Consider the following 20,361-nt stretch of genomic DNA (forward strand, 5'->3'; position numbering starts at 1 on the left):
GAAGGGTTAAAAGTGAAAGTTTTCATGCAACACACCAAATACTTGATCAAGTTTGACGTATTTCTCTGAGGACAGGGAAGTTTCCTGGATCTCGTTCAAATCTAATCCTATGAAGGCTTAGACAACTCTCATGACATCATACATTCCGGTGGGTACCTTGAATTGCTGCATTAAGTCTGACATTTTCCATATACGTCTATTGGCCGGGTCATAGGCTAAATTATAAATTCTCATAAAATCAATTCCTATAATATCTATCTCTCCCATGACAGGTGAAGTGGATAGGCATGAATGTTGAAAGAAATAGTGTCCCAATCCTATCTCTAATGGCTTAGTGAACGTTGCCATTAGGCAATGGCCAGTAAAGCCACTAAGTAAGACTTTCTGGTCACTCATTTCGTCGTGTGTGAATTGGTGTTTACTACTGAGGCAGGTACTAGATACTCCCCTGTCCCGCAACCTGCTGTAATGCGGCCACTAAAATTTGTACTGGGTCATCGGCTGCCATCCTGTGGCTCTGTTTTGTCTCAGCACCCTCTTAACCTGGCTTCCCTCCTTTTGGGAGCCTACAATCCCTGCTCCAGTGTCCCAAATTCCCACAGTTATAACGCTCTTGGGATTGACCCCGCGTTATTTGACTCTTGACAAGGTGTTGCTTTCTGCTTGTAAAGAGTGTTACCTTTTTTTTCTCCGCATTTTATCAGTTCGACAAACATGCGTGGTACCACACATACAAATAGCTTACACATTACAATCGTTCTCTCTTTCATGCATAATAGCAGTACACACCCTTTTCTCCATTGGTCCACATTCTTGAATTGGTCTGAAAATTTTTATTTTAAAATATCAAATATATGTGATTGTCTCATGTCCGGAACTAGAGGTTTTTCACACAATTTAAACCAACCAAAATTCCACCATGGCCATAATGAAAGTTTGGTTTTCAAAGGTTAATTAACCTCAATAACTCCAAATTAATTTAAACTAATTTCAAACGAACCAGTGCCAGTTGAAAAAAACTATACAGACACACACACTTAAAGACAAGTTAAAAACCATCCACATGCTTTTAACTTTACCATTCACACTGAAACATCAGAGGTTTTTAGTCCAGCTTTCCTCCACCCGTGCCCATATCTGGGGGCTGTCTGATATGCATGCACTCATCCCTTTTGGATTGTGGGTTTGGGGTTTTCCTGGTACATAGAAAAATAGGTGCAGGAGTAGGTCATTCGGCCCTTCGAGCCTGCACCGCCATTCAATAAGATCATGGCTGATCATTCCTTCAGTACCCATTTCCTGCTTTCTCTCCATACCCGTTGATCCCCTTAACCGTAAGAGCCATATCTAACTCCCTCTTGAATATATCCAGTGAACTGGCATCAACAACTCTCTGCGGCAGGGAATTCCACAGGTTAACAACTCTCTGAGTGAAGAAGTTTCCCCTCATCTCAGTCCTAATTAGCCTACCCCTTATCCTAAGACTATGTCCCCTAGTTCTGGACTTCCTCAACATCGGGAACATTCTTCCTGCATCTAACCTGTCCAGTCCTGTCAGAATCTTATATGTTCCTATGAGATCTCCTCTCATCCTTCTAAACACCAGTGAATAAAGGCCCAGTTGATCCAGTCTCTCCTCATATGACAGCCCAGCCATCCCTGGAATCAGTGTGGCGAACCTTCGCTGCACTCACTCAATAGCAAGAACGTCCTTCCTCAGACTAGGAGACCAAAACTGAATACACTATTCCAGGTGAGGCCTCACTAAGGCCCTGTACAACTGCAGTAAGACCTCCCTGCTTCTATATTCAAATCCCCTAGCTATGAAGGCCAACATACCATTTGCCTTCTTTACCGCCTGCTGTACCTGCGTGCCCACTTTCAGTGACTGATGAACCATGACACCCAGGTCTCGTTGCACCTCCCCTTTTCCTAGTCTGCCGCCATTCAGATAATATTCTGCCTTCATGTTTTTGCCCCCAAAATGGATAACCTCACATTTATCCACATTATACTGCATCTGCCATGCATTTGCCCACTCACCTAACCTGTCCAAGTCACCCTGCAGCCTCTTAGTGTCCTCCTCACAGCTCACACCGCCACCCAGTTTAGTGTCATCTGCAAACTTGGAGATACTACAATCAATTCCTTCATCTAAATCATTAATATATATTGTAAAGAGCTGGGGTCGCAGCACTGAGCCCTGCGGCACTCCACTAGTCACTGCCTGCCATTCTGAAAAGGACCCGTTTATCCCGACTCTCTGCTTCCTGTCTGCCACCCAGTTCCCTATCCACGTCAGTATATTACCCCCAATACCATGTGCTTTGATTTTGCACAACAATCTCTCGTGCGGGACCTTGTCAAAAGCATTTTGAAAGTCCAAATACACCACATCCACTGGTTCTCCCTTGTCCACTCTGCTAGTTACATCCTCAAAAAATTATAGAAGATTCGTCAAGCATGATTTCCCTTTCATAAATCCATGCTGACTTGGTCCGATCCTGTCACCGCTTTCCAAATGCGCTGCTGTTTCGTCCTTCATGATCGATTCCAACATTTTCCCCACTACTGATGTCAAGCTAACCGGTCTATAATTACCCGTTTTTTCTCTCCCTCCTTTTTTAAAAAGTGGTGTTACATTAGCTACCCTCCAGTCCATGGGAACTGATCCAGAGTCGATAGACTGTTGGAAAATGATCACCAATGCATCCACTATTTCTAGGCCACTTCCTTGAGCACTCTGGGATGCAGACTATCAGGCCCCTGGGATCTATCGGCTTTCAATCCCATCAATTTCCCTAACACAATTTCCCACCTAATAAGGATATCCTTCAGTTCCTCCTTCTCACTAGACCCACTGTCCCCTAGTACCTTCGGAAGGTTATTTGTATCTTCCTTCGTGAAGACAGAACCGAAGTATTGGTTCAATTGGTCTGCGATTTCTTTGTTCCCCATTATAATTTCACCTGAATCCGACTGCAAGGGACCTACTTTTGTCTTTACTAATCTTTTTCTCTTCGCATATTTATAGAAGCTTTTGCAGTCAGTTTTTATATTCTCTGCAAGCTTCCTCTTGTACTCTATTTTCCCCCTCTTAATTAAACCCTTAGTCCTCCTCTGTTGAATTCTAAATTTCTCCCAGTCCTCAGGTTTGTTGCTTTTTCTAGCCAATTTATATGCCTCTTCCTTGGCTTTAATACTATCCTTAAGTTCCTTAGTCATGTGCCTAATGATCCATGCTTTTGTGTGGGTCTCATCGGAGGCTTCAAAATGTTTTACCGATGCTTTACCATGAGCATTGGCGTGGGAACATAAGGTTTTCCACCACTGTGAACTTAGGGCGTCTGTAAAAGTTGTTCTATCTAAACCTGCCCCAAAGACGGTTTTAAATGCAACCCACAATCTTCCTGCATAGGCGACACGGTGTTCCTGTGGAGGTGGACGATACTCCCAGCGGTCCGTACCTGAGCTACAATCACCGCCACAGGGGTCACATTTACATGTCCCTCCCTGTTCTCCTTATTTTGTCGGAGCACTTGGGGGCCGTCTTCCCCAAAAGCATGCATAACACCCTTTTGCATGATCAACTGGCTTTCTAATTCTTTGATAGTTTTCTTGCACTGAGTATGGTCTGCTCTGTTTTCCCTATCGGTTATGTGAGCCGCTTGAAGGAATCTAAGGCCGGCTGCTAATTCGTGACGTTTATTTTCCAAATTAGCTACTTGGTCTTGAGCCTCTGTGCACTTTTGCCTCATTTTCTTCTCATTTTGCTTGCTATTACCTGCCATAGTCATACTAGAGGCCAGATGCAACGTATGGAGTTTTTTAATCGTTTTGGAGAGTCTCAATTTGATTGGCTTGCTCCACCAATTTGAGCCTCAATTCCTTAACTTCGTCTGTCAATTTTCCTACGTCTGTCTGACGTCCTGATTTTTTGTGCTCACATTGGTTTTATAACGTTTTGTTGAGGTCTCTCTGCTTAAGTACTTCTGCATAACATGCTGCCAGTAAGACACATTTAGACTCCCTCCTTTTCCTTTTTAGTTTTGTCGCAGAATGAGTCCCCTCCGGGAAATCCGGGTGAGCTCCTTGTTTCATGCCATCCCTGAACTGGTTAAACTGCTCTTCCCACGACTGGGAGATTCCATCTTTTCCTGCCATTTCCCCTTTGTCTTTCCTATAGTTTTAATTCAGAATCGTCCCATCTGGGTCACCACTGATGCTCGAACGGCAATTTCGCTAGTCATGTGACTAGAAGTTGTCTGCAATGGTTCTTGAATTAAATACCAAATGACACACTAGACAATGGCGGTACCGTTAATTTTCGTTTAATACAGAAGAAGTACAAGACTCACCACTTATACTTTATAGTTACCCAATTGGTCCCTGGATGATCAACACTGTTCTGTCAAGGGTCTCTTCCCTGGTGCCTACTTCTGTCGAGTATTACTCCTAGGTCCTCGCTATGGACTGTCCGAACCGGTCTATCTTTATACCCTCCTTTTCATGCAATATTCCTGTCCTAACTCGTCAAGTTGGCGCCAGTAAGTCTAAGGTAATTAGTTTCTTTCCTGCTGAAATTGACAGTGCATATTCAGTCTTTGTGTTGGGGGAAATTGGCTCTGCTTTATTTGCCCAGACCAATGACCTTATGGCCTGTACTTCCACAGTGCTGGAGAAACTAATGGGACTGAAGGCCGATAAATCCCCAGGGCCTGATGATCTGCATCCCAGAGTACTAGAAGAGGTAGCCATGGAAATAGTGGGTGCATTGGTTGTCATTTTCCAAAATTCTATAGATCATGGAACAGTTCCTGCAGATTGGAGGGTGGCAAATGTAACCCCACTATTTAAAAAAGGAGGGAGAGAGAAAACAGGGAACTACAGACCGGTTAGCCTAACATCAGTAGTAGGGAAAATACTAGAGTCTATGATAAAGGATGTGATAATGGCACACTTGGATAATATCAACAGGATTAGACAAAGTCGACATGGATTTATGAAAGGAAAATCATGTTTGACAAACCTACTGGAGTTTTTTGAGGATGTAACTGATAGAAAAGATAAGGAAGAACCAGTGGATGTGGTGTATTTGGATTTTCAGAAGGCCTTTGATAAAGTCCCACATAAGAGGTTAGTGTGCAAAATGAAAGCACATAGGATTGGGGGTAATGTACTGGCCTGGATTGAAAATTGGTTAACTGACAGGAAACAGAGGGTAGGAATAAACGGGTATTTTTCGGGGTGGCGGGCAGTGACTAGTGGGGTACCACAGGAATCAGTGCTTGGGTCCCAGCTATTCACAATATATATAAATAATTTGGATAAGGGAACCAAATATAATATTTCCAAGTTTGCTGATGACACAAAACTAGGTGGGGTTGTGATGAGGATGCAAAGACACTGCAAGGCAATTTAGATAGGTTAAGTGAGTGGGCAAGCACATGGCAGATACAGTATAATGTGGATAAATGTGAAATTATCCACTTTGGTAGGAAAAACATAAAGACAAAGTATTATTTAAATGGTGATGGCTTGTGAAATGTCGATATACAAAGGGACCTGGGTGTCCTTGTACACCAGTCATTGAAAGCAAACATGCAGGTGCAGCAAGCAGTTAGGAAGGCAAATGGTATCTTGGCCTTCAATGCAAGAGGATTTGAGTACAGAAGCAAGGATGTCTTACTCCAGTTATACAGGGCCTTGGTGAGACCACACCTGGAGTATTGTGTGCAGTTTTGGTCTCCTTACCTAAGAAAGGATAGACTTGCCATAGAGGGAGTGCAGCAAAGGTTCACCAGACTGATTCCTGGGATGGCAGGACTGTCGTATGAGGAGAGATTGGGTCAACTAGGCCTGTATCCACTAGAGTTTAGAAGAATGAGAGGGGATCTCATTGAAACGTATAAAATTCTGACGGGGTTGGACAGACTGGATGCGGGGAAGATGATTCCCCTTGCTGGGAAGTCTAGAACAAGGATCACAGTCTCAGGATACGATGTAGAAAATTTAGGACCGAGATGAGGAGAAATTTTTTCACTCAGAGGGTGGTGAACCTGTGGAATTCTCTGCCACAGAAGGCTGTGGAGGCCAAGTCACTGAATGTATTTAAGAAGGAGATAGATACATTTCTCGACACAAAAGGCATCAAAGGTTTATAGGGAAAAAGCGGGAATATGGTGTTGAGATAGATGATCAGCCATGATCATATTGAATGGCGGTGCAGACTCAAAGGGCCGAATGGACTACTACTGCTCCTATTTTCTATGTTTCTATAAGAGAAACGAGATTGAGCAACCTCAACCGGGCGCCGCCCACTGTTGCTAACTAGCCACTAACTGACAAATCTCATTCAAGCCACAGAGCTGCTGGTGTAGCAAATGGAAAAAAACATTGAGTATTGCAGTTAGGAGGTGCATTTATGATGTGATATGTTATTTTACAATTACATGCATATTCTTGCAGAGAGCTGTCAACACCGGAAGAAAGTTACTGAGAATCATGGTCGAGAGACAGATTGGAGGCCAATTGAAACAAATTGGAGCAGTCTTTATTTTTTTTGAGAGAGACATACATCCAAATGAGTCACGTTATGATACCAAAATAAGTGAGACCCACTGGGTTTTTCCCCCTTAAAAGCCAGAACCACAACCTCCCCCGTCTCACACACTCAATGCACTCTCCGAATTGCTTCTCCTTGAAGTTGGTGGGTAATAGGCAGAGGTTGCTTGTGCTATGGGATTCCAGAGAGCCATAGCAACAGCTATGATTTGCTCCCTCTTTGGTTTGCATACAGCTGAGGGAGCAGGCACGTGACCTTGCTCCTAGGTCTGATCCACTGCTGCTTTCCCTCAGCAATACAGCTGAGATTGGCAGATAAGATTAGCCAATGCTAAATGTCTGTCCTCTCTCCATACATCACAGTGTTCGAGCAATAGTAATATTAAAGCACTGTGACATTTAATTTCTAATTTGAATGATTAGCATATGTTTTTAAAACCATTCTGATGTCTTCTAGTGGATTCATTTTAAATCTGGGTTTTATTTTGCTTACCTAATATAAAAACAGAAAATGCTGGGCGTACTCAGGAGGTCAGGCAGCATCAGTGGAGCGAAAAACAGAGTTAACGTTTCCGGTTGATGACCTTTCACAGAAGTTCTGACGATATGTCATCAACCTGAAACGTTAACTCTGTTTCTCTCTCCACAGATGCAGCCTGACCTGCTGGGTATTCCCAGCATTTTCAGTTTATATTACAGATTTCCAGTGTCCGCACTATTTTGCTTTTTTTATTTTGCTTATTTGTAAAATCTGTACAGGTGAGCTTTTGAGATTTCTCGTAATGTCGCAGTATAAATTTTTTAAATCTTGCAACTTTAACGTGGGAATCCATTTGTGTCTAATTTGTTTTCTGTCTCTCCATCAGGTATTCTATCAATTGAGCAATTGATCAGCAGAGTTGGGGTCATTGGTGTCACGCTTATGGCACTGTTGTCAGGCTTTGGTGCGGTGAATTGTCCATACACCTACATGTCATACTTTTTGAGGTGAGATCGTGGGTGATTATTTATTGTAAAGCCCCATTGTACCCTCAGACCCCCCTCGCCCTCCCTTGTTACTTTAGGAATCATCTGTTGAGTGTACCCATTTAAATTACCACTTAATTTTGACATCCATTGCTCCACCTTTAATTTTAGACTGTCTGCATTCTTTATTGTTTGACAATAAATGCTCCCCTCTCCACCACCATTCAGCACATTAGCTGACGTTTACTTTTTTAAATTAATTCACTGGATGTGGGCATCCCTGGCAAGGCCAGCATTTATTGCCCATCCCTAATTGCCCTCGAGAAGGTGGTGGTGAGCCGTCTTCTTGCACCGCTGCAGTCCATCGTACCAGTTTTTTTTGATACAACTTGCTGGTGGACATTTCAGAGGGCAGTTAATGGTCAACCACATTGCTGTGGGTCTGGAGCCATATATAGACACGGGTAAGGATGGTAGATTTCCTTCCCTAAAGGACAGCAGTGAACTGGATGGGATTTGACAACAGTCCGGTAGTTTCATGGTCTCCATTACTGATACTAGCTTTTTATTTAATTAACGGAATTTAAATTCCCCAACTGCCATGAAGGGATTTGGACTTGCGTCTCCGGATTAATCTAAGCCTGTGGATTACTAGTCCAGTAACATAACCACTATGCTACTGTACCATTCATAGTGTTGCGTCCCTAGGTACAGTGCCTATGAGTTCGTCCTAACCTGAATCAGCGAATTCGCACAACGTTCAATTAAGTGACAAGTGTCGCCAATCACGCTGATGAGCGTCTGTGTCTGATGGTAGCAAAGCGGCCCTCACTGAGACAGACCTATCCTGGGACTCTGAGCCCACCCCCCAACCTCCCACCGAGACAGAACCACTGGGAGTCTGAGCCCATCCCCAACCTCCCACCGAGGCAGACCCACCCTGGGACTCTGAGCCCACCCCGCAACTTCCCACCGAGACAGAACCACCCTGGGACTCTGAGCCCACCCCCCAACCTCCCACCGAAACAGAACCACCCTGGGACTCTGAGCCCATCCCCAACCTCCCACCGAGACAGACCCACCCTGGGACTCTGAGCCCATCCCCAACCTCCCACCGAGGCAGAACCACCCTGGGACTTTGAGCCAACCTCCCACCGAGGCAGAACCACCCTGGGACTCTGAGCCCACCCCCAACCTCCCACCGAGACAGACCCACCCTGGGAGTCTGAGCCCACCCCCCAACCTCCCACCGAGGCAGAACCACCCTGGGACTCTGAGCCCACCTCCAACCTCCCACCGAGACAGACCCACCCTGGGAGTCTGAGCCCACCCCCCAACTTCCCACCGAGACAGACTCACCCTGGGACTCTGAGCCCACCCCCCAACCTTCCACCGAGACAGACCCACCCTGGGAGTCTGAGCCCACCCCCCAACCTCCCACCGAGACAGACCCACCTTGGGAGTCTGAGCCCACCCCCCAACCTTCCACCGAGACAGACCCACCCTGGGACTCTGAGCCCACCCCCCAACCTCCCACCAAGACAGAACCACCCTGGGACTCTGAGCCCACCTCCCAAACTGCCACCGAGACTAAAAAGCTCTCTTGAACTCCAGAAAGGTATACCATCGTACCTCCACCCTGTGAAGAAAATCAAACCATGGGGAAGGGAAGGGATGGTGTGCAGGACAGAGGAAGCTCGAACAGCAGCAACAAGACTCGAGAAACCCGACACCATCCAGGATGAAGCTTGAATTATGCTTCTGCCGCTGAACACTTTATCTACTCCATCCCCTGCCATGTGGTTGCCACATGTGCGATCTATGGGATGCACTGCAGCAGCTCACCACTGTGACAGCATCTCTCTTCCCTGCGACCTCTGCCACCTGGAGGGACCAGAGTAGCAATGTTGTGGGAACACCACCACGTCCAGGTTCGGCCTCCCCCAAGTCACGTAGCATCCCGACTTGGACATATATCGGCCGTCCCTGCATCATCACTGGGTGAATACCCTGGAATTCCCGATCTAACACCATTGTGGGAGTACCATGAGGGGTTCAAGGAAAAAGGCCACCACCTCAGGGCGACTAGGGATGGGCAACTAATGTGGCCTTGCCAGTGTCGCCCACATTCCAAGAACAAATAATGAAATAATTGCTTCAACTAATTTAAAGGAGCTGAAAGCCCTTTGGAAGTCTCACTTATAGTACGAAGGTAGGCGTGTGGTTGCAACTGATAATCTTGAATGGGTAATATCCCTCGTTATTTTCTCCATTTAACTTAATAACCCTCGTCATTGTCATGTATCTCACACTACTGTATATAACTGTATCTTACCATGCTATACATGACTGTAACTAGATATGACCTGTAACCACAAGCATACTTTACCACCAGGGGTGCACTTGCAGGAGACACTGCATACCTGTTCCACACAGGTATATAAAGGCAGGTCTCAGGCAAGTGTGGCACTCGAGAGCTGTGAAATAAAGGTGCAGGTCCAGAGTGACCTTGACTTGAGCATGTGCCTCGTGTAAGTCTGTACTGCAGAGTCAGGACTTTACAGTGGGATCACAGAATCCACAGAATGTCTACCAACGGATCAGATGAGAAATACAATGCTGGAGACAATTGCGAGTACTTTATCGAAAGGCTCCAGCAAAGCTTTGTAACCAAAGACTGGTTGGGCGACGATAAGGCAGACAAGAGAAGAACCCATCTCTTGACCAGCTGTGGCTCGAAACTATACGCCTTAATGAAGGACCTGCTGGCACCCGAGAAACCAGCAAGCAAGTCGTTTGAGGAGTTGAGCACACTGATGAGAGACCACCTGAAGCCAGCGAGCAAGCCTATACATGGCCAGACACAGGTTCTACAACTACAGACGCTGTGTGGGCCAGAGCATATCCGACTTTGTGGCGGAACTTCGGAGGCTGGCTAGTTTATGTGAGTTCTCCGATGAACTAAGGAGAGAGTACTGAGAGACTTTTTTATTGAAGGAATAGGCCACACAGGCACATTCCGAAAGCTTATAGAGACCAAGTACTTGACCGTGGAGGCAGCAGCATTGGTCGCACAGACAGTCTTGGCAGGAGAAGAAGAAACAAGTTTGATCTATACTGCGGGTACGACAACTAACGAAACATCGGAACAGAGGGTTCACAGCGTGAAACAAGCCGCTACCCCCACACACAGACAAAGGCAGGAGAGCAGGCCTTCAACAGCAGGCAGTGGCGCCAGAAGCCATCAAGGGCCACATGAACGGCCGTTCACACCTCATCAACCCACAATGCGAGCAATCAACTACAGACTGAGAGAAGCTCAAGAGAGATCAGCCAGATGCAGCTCATCCTTCGGAAACAATGGAAGCGGTCTGTGCTGGAGATGTGGGGGACGGCACTCAACAAGGGGGTGTCGATTTCAACATGCTGTTTGCAGAAACTGCAACTTTACAGGGCATCTGGCTTGCATGTGCAGAAAAACAGCAGCTCGGCTGGTATACGAATCGGAAGGGTCGGAAAGCGGACCAGAAGACGATGGGGACAGTGCCCGGAACACCGAGGTATAGCGGGTCAACACGATCAATGTCCACTGTTCTTACAACAAGACGCCTCCAATAATGATGAGGGTCCTACTCAACAGGATACCCATCAACATGGAACTGGACACGGGAGCTAGTCGATCTCTCATGAGCGTCTAACAATTTGAACAGCTGTGGCCGCACAAAAGCAACAGACCAAAACTCACAAGGATCTTACTCACCTGTGTAATTTCAAAACTTGCATCTTAAACCTGTAAATATTTTGACCTATTTTCTGCAACCATGGGTTCTTGTACTGTATCTGATGAAGCATGTTGACAGGCACTAATTAGAATCCACTTTGACTTTTATCTGACTTTGTAATGTGCCTTTTGCACTTTTTGTTTTCCCCTTCCAAGGAATGTGACCGACAGTGACATCCTTGCTCTGGAGAGACGATTGCTGCAAACCATGGACATGATCATCAGCAAGAAGAAGAGGTAGGAACTATCAGACAACAACAGCTTTTCTTTATGGCAGAACTTCTGGAGAAGGGCCTAGACTCTGTTTGAAAAATGCATGCCTTTGAACAACAGCAACAACAACTTACATTTATACACCACCTTTTAATGTAGTAAAACATCCCAAGGCGCTTCACAGGAGCATTGTCAAGACACCAAGCCATATGAGATATTAAGATAGGAACTTGGTCAAAGAGGTAGGTTTTAAGGAGCGTCTTAAAGGAGGAGAAACAGGCGGAGCGGTTTAGGGAGGGAATTCCAGAGCTTGGGGCCTAAACAACAGAAGGCACGGCCGGCAATGGTGGAGTGATTAAAATCGGGAATGTGAAAGAGGCCAGAATAGTAGGAGCGCATATATCTCAGAAAGTTGTGGGGCTGGAGGAAGTTACAGAGATAGGGAGGGGCGAGGCCATGGAGGAATTTGAACACAAGCATTAGAACTTTAAAATCGAGGCGTTGCTGGACCAGGGGCCAGTGTAGATCAGTGAGCACAGCAGGTGATGGGTGAATGGGACTTGGAGCGAGTTAGGATACCAGCAACAGAGCCGGATGTGGCTAATTGCATTTCTGATTAGTAAATAAACAATGAGTAATAGACACCATCGTTGAGTCATTTAATCTCAATACTTATATTCACATGGTGCATGAGAACTTTAAACCTTTTTGTGCATTTGTTAGTAAAATGGTAAGACAAAAAGCAGAGTGTGCTAGTGTTTTTTGATTGTTGCAAATGCTTTACTCCCTTGGTTACTGAATAGTGGGAGATGTTTAAGTAAATGTACACGTGTGAAGCACATTTACCTGTATTGCGTGTAAGGCTTTTTCGACTAAAATTAGTGCATGTGACTAAAATGGTGTCGCCGTAGCCACATCTGGGGCTCGTCAGCTATTTCTATTGGGCTACAGTGCCTTGCAAGAAATCAATATCCTGCAACTTCCCATGAGCAGACAAATTGGTATTTCAAATAACTTCAGTTCAATTTGTATTTTACTCAATCAACGCTATTGTACAGAAATTACCTTCCCTAAAAAGGAGGTAATCACATATGGCATTGTGACAGAAGTATCCAAAATTGACTATATTGACTATTACAACAGTGCCTACACTTCAAAAATACTTCATTGGCTGTAAAGCGCTTTGGGATGTCCTGAGGTCATGAAAGGCGCTATAAAAATGCAAATCTTTAAGCACATTTGGTAGGTCTATTCCATGCGAGAACCTTGCTGTTGTTTATGTTGGTCAAAGTGCCTTCAATGATCGATCCATTAAAGGTACAGGTGCAAAGTCCCGAATCCGAAAACCGGAATTGTCCGAAAACCAGACATTTTGCGCATCGCAGATGGAGTCATCCGAAAACCAGACATTTTTGAGGCTGCCAAGATGGCGATATCGGGCACGCAAGGGATGAGGAAACAGGTAAAAAGCGCTGGCCAGGGAGCTGCGGGCAGCAGGAATAGGCAGGCAGCGAGCAGAGAAGCGACGTGAATCGGCGAGATCCGAAATCCGGCAAAACCCAAAATCCACACTGATTCGGTCCCGAGGATCCGGATTTTAGACTACAGGTTCAACGTCCGAAATACAGAATCCTCGGGAGCAAGTCCATGCCGGTTTTGGGGTTTTGCCGGATTTCAGACCTCGCCGATTCATGCCGATCCTCTGCTCCTCGCTGATTCACACTGCTCCTCCTCGCTGATTCCCGCCAATCCTCAGCTCCTCGCCGCCCACCGATTCCCATCACCCGCGGCTTTTTACCGATTTCCTCGTCCCTCGTTGCCCGATATCGCCATCTTGGCCACCTCAAAAATATCCGGTTTTCGGACAATAATTACCGACAACTCCCTGGGATGCACAAAATGTCCGTTTTTTGGATAATAATTCCGGATTCCGGACGACTCCATGAGCTATGCACAAAATGTCCGGTTTTCGACAATTGCGTTTTTCGGAGTTCCGGATTCGGGATGTTGCACCTATATTGATTTTCTTGTCTGAAATCCGAAAAAAAAAACCGTCACGGACTCGGTCCCAAGGATTCCAAATTTCAGACATTGTACCTACACTAATTTTGTATCTAGTTGTGATTTACTTTACAGATACTGGCAATTCCACCTTAATTTTCATTGGCGTTTACTTTCACCATGTTTAGTGTTTGTGAATTTTAAGGTGGCTGCTATACTACTAACCTCCTGTCAGTGGAGCTATCGAGCTATTAGCAGCAACTACTCAAGGTACAGCTCACAGGAGCCTGTGCCGCTATTCATTTAGAACATGGCTGATCTGTACCTCAACCCCATTTATCCATCTTTGATATCCCTTGATACCATTACCTGATAAAAATGTCAATCTCAGATTTGATTTCAATATTTGGGGAAGAGTTCCAGATTTTCACTACCCTTTGTGTGGAAAAACTGCTTCCTGATTTTAAGATTGTGCCCTTTTGTTCGGAATTCTCCCACCAGAGCAAATAGTTTCTCTGTACCTTCCCTATCGAATCCTTTTATCATTTTAAACGCCTCAATTAGATCACCCCTCAACTGTCTTAAGTTCAAGGGAGCGTAAGCCAAGCTGCTAATTCTAATCATAATTTTCATAACTGCATTTTCATCGGACAATCTCACTCCAGAGGGAAACGAGTTTTTAATAGTGTGAACAACAGCCAGTTTTACTGACTTGACGCAAAGCCATTGCAGTACTGTATGAAACTGTCAGTCCCAAGCTGATGCGTGTACTAACCCATGGCACCGAACATACTTAGTATAAAGTCGATGAATAGAACGAATGGCTCGCATTTGTGCAGCGCCTTTCATGACTGCGGGACGTCCCAAAGCCAAATGTCATAAGAAACCTCACATGGTCATTGGGAAGGCAAATGGGTGCAGGCACTGTCATAATGTAGGAAACGCAGCACCCAATTTGCGCACAGCAATGTGATAATGGTCAGATAATCTGTTGATTGAAGGATAAATATTGGCAAGGGCACTGGGGAGAACTCCCCTGCGCTTCTTCGAAAATGTCGTGCCTGTGGGCATTTTCTGTTTGTTTTCTAAATTATCTATAAACCTTTGTGCCATTCTCTTTCTGGGACTTCTTGTGCACATGGGTCACAAAGGCATTGGTGACCGCTTTCTGTAATAGATGGTTTCATTGCTCATTTCTCTACTGATATTCTCAATAATGTGCGTAATACTGCTGTAGGATAGTACACAAATTTTGACGGGATGTGGTTTTGCTGCATTGCAACTAAAGTCTAAAAGTTTTTCACCTTTTTATCGTGCAATTTAAAGCTTCAAAGGAAGTGCTGGTTCTCCGATCTTTGCGGTTTTAAGGTGCTTACCTTGTAACGTAGGACTGTGACCTACATTACTGTTTCACGTAGCTTAGTTGCACAAATAACCTGTTACTGTAGCATCCAGCTACAGTAACGATTCCTATCAGACTAACATTGCAGAATCCTTAAACACCCTGGAATCAGAGTGAAAAATAAACTTTGAAATTCAAGTGAAGATTGGAAATGACTAACAATGGGAAGAATTAGTGTAGCAATGTTTTACGGCAAGGTTTGCTACAAACTGAAATTTTCAGTTTCATAATTACATAATTCATAAAGCATTGTGGCTTTTCAGAGTGTGATTTGCAGAATATTTCACATTTTGCCTTTTACAAGTGAGAAAATATAAAGTATGTAGATGCATTTTTAGTACTGTACCACATACTGATTAGTTAAGAAAGAACAAATTTACATTTATATCAAGAAAACAAGATCATGCATTTAAATTGTGCCTCTCACCACCACAGAATGCCCCAATTAAAACAAATCCAATCGACTGATGGAATAACTCAATAGGTGACTGATCATAAAATCATACAGCACAGAAGAAACATAGGGCTAGACTTTCCACTTCACATCGCTCATCCAAGGCCCATCTGTGGCCCAAAACGGACCTTTCGTGCCCATTTTGACTAAAAAGTGGAAACTAGGCCACAAATATTGCCAGAAATTTACAGTGCAGAAGGAGGTAATTTCGGCCCATCGTGTCCGCGCCGGCTGACAAAGAGCCGCACGGCCCACGGTCAGCAGCCCTGATGGTTACATATAAACCAATGAACAATGGCGGAAAGGTAAAGAGCGCCTAGCCCAACCAGTCTGCGCCACACAACTGCGAAATCCCTTACACTGAAACATTCTACACTCCACCCCAACCAGAGCCATGTGATCTCCTGGGAGAGGCAAAAAACAGATTAAAAAACCAGGCCAATTTAGGGAAAAAAAATCTGGGAAAATTCCTCTCCGACCCATCCAGGCGTTCGAAACTAGTCCAGGAGATCACCCTGGCCGTATTCGATTCCCTGCAGTACTTAACATTATATCTGCGCCGACGATTCAGCCCATCGTACCCGTGCCGGCTCTTTGATAGAGCTACCCAATTAGTCCCAATCCCACTGCTCTTTCTCCAAAGTCCTGAAAATGTTTCCTTTTCAAGTATTTACCCAATTCCCTTTTGAAAGTTACTATTGAATCTGCTTCCATCGCCCTTTCAGGCAGCACATTCCTGATCACAACAATCCGCTGTGTAAAAATATTTCTCATCTCCCCTCTGTTTCCTTTGCCAAATATCTTTACTCTGTGTCCTCTGGTTACCGACCCTCCCGCCAGTGGAAACTGATTCTCCCTGTTTACTCATATTGAAAACCCTTCATGATTTTGAACATTATCTATTAAATCTCCCCTTAACCTTCTCTGCTGTAAGGAGAACAATCTCAGTATCGCTAGTCTCTCCAAATAAATTTTCAATTTTTAAAAGAAATAATGATGGTAAAATGCATTCTTTTTTAATAAATATATCTAATATTTAATATGGAAGAGGGAGTTTTACCGAGTCTTCCCATAAAGCAGCAGTCTGGACTTCATAGAGTGTATCCGGGATAGTTTCCTTGAACAGTATGGTGCAGAACCGACCAGGGAGCAGGCTATCTTAGATCTGAAACTGTGTAATGAGACAGGATTAATAAACGATCTCGTAGTAAAGGATCCGCTAGGAATGAGTGACTATAACATGGTTGAATTTCAAATTCAGTTGGAGGGTGAGAAAGTTGGATCTCTAACCAGTGTCCTAAGCTTAAATAAGTATGAGGGCAGAGTTGGCTAAAATGGACTGGGAAATTAGATTAAAGAGTGGGACACTTGATGAGCAGTGGCAGACATTTAAGGAGATATTTCACAACTCGAAACAAAAATATATCCCAAAGAGAAGGAAAAGCTGTAAGAGAAGGGATAACCATCTGTGGCTAACTAAGGAAATAAGGGCAGGTATCAAATTGAGAACAAGGGCATACAATGTGACCAAGACTAGTGGGAGGCCAGAGAATTGAGAAACTTTTAAAAGCCAGCAAAGAACAACTAAAAAAATAATAAAGAGGGAAGATAGATTATGAAAGTAAACTAGCACAAAATATAAAAACAGATAGTAAGAGTTTCTACAAGTACATAAAAAGGAAAAGGGTGGCTAAAGTAAATGTTGGTCCCCTAGAGGATGAGACTGGGGAATTAATAATGGGGAACAGGGAAATGGCAGAGATTTTGAACAAATATTTTGTATTGGTCTTTACAGTAGAAGACACTAAAAGCATCCCAATAGGGGATAATCAAGGGGTTATAGGGAGGGAGGAACTTAATACAATCACTACCACTAAAGAAGTAGTAAAATAATGGAACTAAAGGCGGACAAGTCCCTTGGACCTGATAGCTTGCATCGTAGGGTCCTAAAATAAGTGGCTGCAGAGATAGTGGATGCATTGGTTGTAATCTACCAAAATTCCCTGGATTCTGGGGAGGTCCCAGCAGATTGGAAAACTGCAAATGTAACACTCCTAAAGGAGGCAGACAGAAAGCAGTAAACTATAGACCGGTTAGCCTAACATCTGTCATTGGGAAAATGCTGCAGTCCATTATTAAGGAAGCAGTAGCAGGACATTTGGAAAAGCATAATTCAATCAAGCAGAGTCAGTCAGCATGGTTTTAGGAAAGGGAAATCATGTTTAACAAATTTGCTGGAGTTCTTTGAGGATGTAATGAGCAGGGTGGATAAGGGGGAACTTATGGATATGGTGTATTTGGATTTCCTAAAGGCATTCGATAAGGTGCCACATAAAAGGTTACTGCACAAGTTAAAAGTTCACGAGGTTGGGGATAATATATTAGCATGGATTGAGGATTGGCTAACTAACAGAAAACAGAGAGTCGGGACAAACGGGTCATTTTCCAGTTGGCAAACAGTAACTAGTGGGATGCTGCAGGGATCGGTGCTCGGGCCTCAAGTATTTACAATCTATATTAATGACTGTTGCAAGTGGTTTACATCTGCAAAGAGATATAGACAGGCTAAGTAAGTGGGCAAAAATTTGGCAGATGAAGTATAATGTAGGAAAATGTGAGGTTATCCACTTTGACAGAAAAAAATAGGAAAGTAAATTTTAATTTAAATGGAGAAAAATTGCAAAGTGCTTCAGTACAGAGGGACCTGGGGATCCTTGTGCATGAAACACAAAAAGTGAGTATGCAGGTACAGCAAGTAATCAGGAAGGCAAATGGAATGTTGGCCTTTATTGCAAGGGGGATAGAGTAAAAGCAGAGAAGTCTGCTCCAACTGTACAGGGTATTTGTGAGGCCACACCTGGACTACTGCGCGCAGTTTTGGTCTCCGTATTTAAGGAAGGATATACTTGCATTGTAGGTTGTTCAGAGAAGGTTCACTCGGTTGATTCCGGAGATGAGGGGCCTGACTTATGAAAATAGGTTGAGTAGGTTGGGACTATACTCAATTGGAGTTCAGAAGAATGGGAGGTGATCTTTTCGAAATATATAAGATAATGAGAGGGCTCGACAAGTTGGATGCAGAGAGTATATTTCCACTCATAGGGAAAACTAAAACTAGGGGTATAGTCTCAGAATAAGAGGCCGCCCATTTAAAACTGAGATGAGGAGGAATTTTTTCTCTGAGGGTTGTAAATCTGTGGAATTCTCTGCCCCAGAGAGCTGTGGAGGCTGGGTCATTGAATATATTTAAGGCGGAGTTAGAGAGATTTTTGAGTGATAAGGGAATAAAGGATTATGGGGAGCAGGCAGGGAAGTGGAACAGAGTCCATGATCAGATCAGCCATGATCTTATTAAAGATGGAGCAGGCTCAAGGGATCAAATGGCCTACTCCTGCTCCTATTTCTTGTGGAGGTCACGCGCAGGCCACTCATGGACTTTTCAATGGAAATAACCATGCATGTGCGAAAATCTGAATGCACCGTGCAGCCCGTTATAGAGGCCGTGCATCCAAAAATAATTAGAGGGAACATTGGTTTTACCTCTTTACAAGGATACTGCCTTTTGTAGGAAATTGCCTTGCAGTATTCCTTTTACAGATAGCACTGAAGGGATAAAAGCGGGCTGCTTTCTTTTTTTAGCTCACCACAGCTAACGCTAATTTGCTTCTGGCTAACTAGCCAGTGGAACGTTCCTGCCTTGGGAGGTGAGGGGAATAATGGATTTGAATAGCTGAAGATGTTATTGAAAGGTCAGTGTTCAAATGCTTCAAAAACCAGGTGAGAACAGGACCATCTGAACTAATGATGAAAAGTTGGTAGCTGACTATCAGTTGATTGAATTTGGACACTGATCCAATGTATTTAAAAGTAGGAATTTCTGACACCAGTGGATCTTTTAAACATCTACATTCATTGCAGTCGACCGATTCATTTTTCTCTTGCAATTTAAAAGAAAATTGAATTACTCATTAATTTGAATTGAGCAACGTAGGTGCCAGCCGTGGCTCAGTGGTTAGCACTCTCTCCTCTGAGTCAGGAAGTTGTGGGTTCAAGACCGACTCCAGGGACTTGAACACTAAATCCAGCTGATACTCGACGTGTAGTGCTGAGGGAGTGCCGCACTGTCGGAGGGTCAGTATTGAGGGAGTGCCGCACTGTCGGAGGGTCAGTACTGAGGGAGAGCTGCACTGTCGGTGAGTCAGTACTGAGGAAATGCTGTACTGTCGGAGGGGCAGTACTGAAGAAGCGCTGCACTGTCAGAAGGTCAGTACTGAAGGAGTGCTGCGCTGTCGGAGGGGCAGTACTGAGGGAGAGCTGCACTGTCGGTGGGTCAGTACTGAAGAAGCGCTGCACTGTCGGAGGGGCAGTCCTGAAGAAGCGCTGCACTGTCGGAGGGTCAGTACTGCGGAAGCAGTACGCTGTCGGAGGTGCTGTCTTTCAGGTAAGATGTTAAACAGAGGCTCCATCTGCCCTCTCAGGTGGACGTAAGACTCCATTGGAAAGAAATTTTCAAGGAAGAACAAAGGAATTCTCCCGTGTCCTGGCCAATAATTATCCTTCAATCAACATCACTAAAACAGATTATCTGGTTATTACCACATTGCTATTTGTGGGAGCTTGCTGTGCGCAAATTGTCTGCCACATTTTCTACATTACAACAGTGACTACACTTCAAAAGTATTTCATGGCAGTGAATCATTTGGGACGTCCTGAGGTCATGAAAAGTTCTATATAAATGCAAGTTCCTGTAAATATCTCAACCATGTGGGAACTTAATGCCAAAAAAAATCAAATAATTTGAAATGAGGATTTTAAACTCAACCAAGTCATATTATACTTCAAGTATCATTGGTTAATCAGATAGTCGAATAGACAGGGGAAATTCCAAAATACTTCTGTTCCTTTTAAACTATTTTCATGATACGCCACAGCAATTTCCCACTTCCTTCCTCCCCCAAACCCAACTCCACTTCTCACACA

At 44.3% G+C, this 20,361-nt stretch overlaps 1 protein-coding gene across 2 annotated transcripts in view; it reads left to right on the forward strand.

The window, feature by feature from the left end:
• The window catches only part of LOC139274727 (Golgi pH regulator), a 122,219-nt gene that overhangs the window by 38,486 nt on the left and 63,372 nt on the right, over positions 1-20,361 (forward strand). For both annotated transcript variants that reach the window (XM_070891411.1, XM_070891412.1), the window contains 2 exons: positions 7,431-7,551; positions 11,468-11,548. In XM_070891411.1, the coding sequence (XP_070747512.1) occupies positions 7,431-7,551; positions 11,468-11,548 (202 nt within the window). The remainder of the gene's footprint in view (positions 1-7,430; positions 7,552-11,467; positions 11,549-20,361) is intronic.

The sequence above is a fragment of the Pristiophorus japonicus genome, chromosome 10 (assembly GCF_044704955.1).
Source record: "Pristiophorus japonicus isolate sPriJap1 chromosome 10, sPriJap1.hap1, whole genome shotgun sequence".
Classification (NCBI taxonomy): Eukaryota; Metazoa; Chordata; class Chondrichthyes; family Pristiophoridae; genus Pristiophorus; species Pristiophorus japonicus.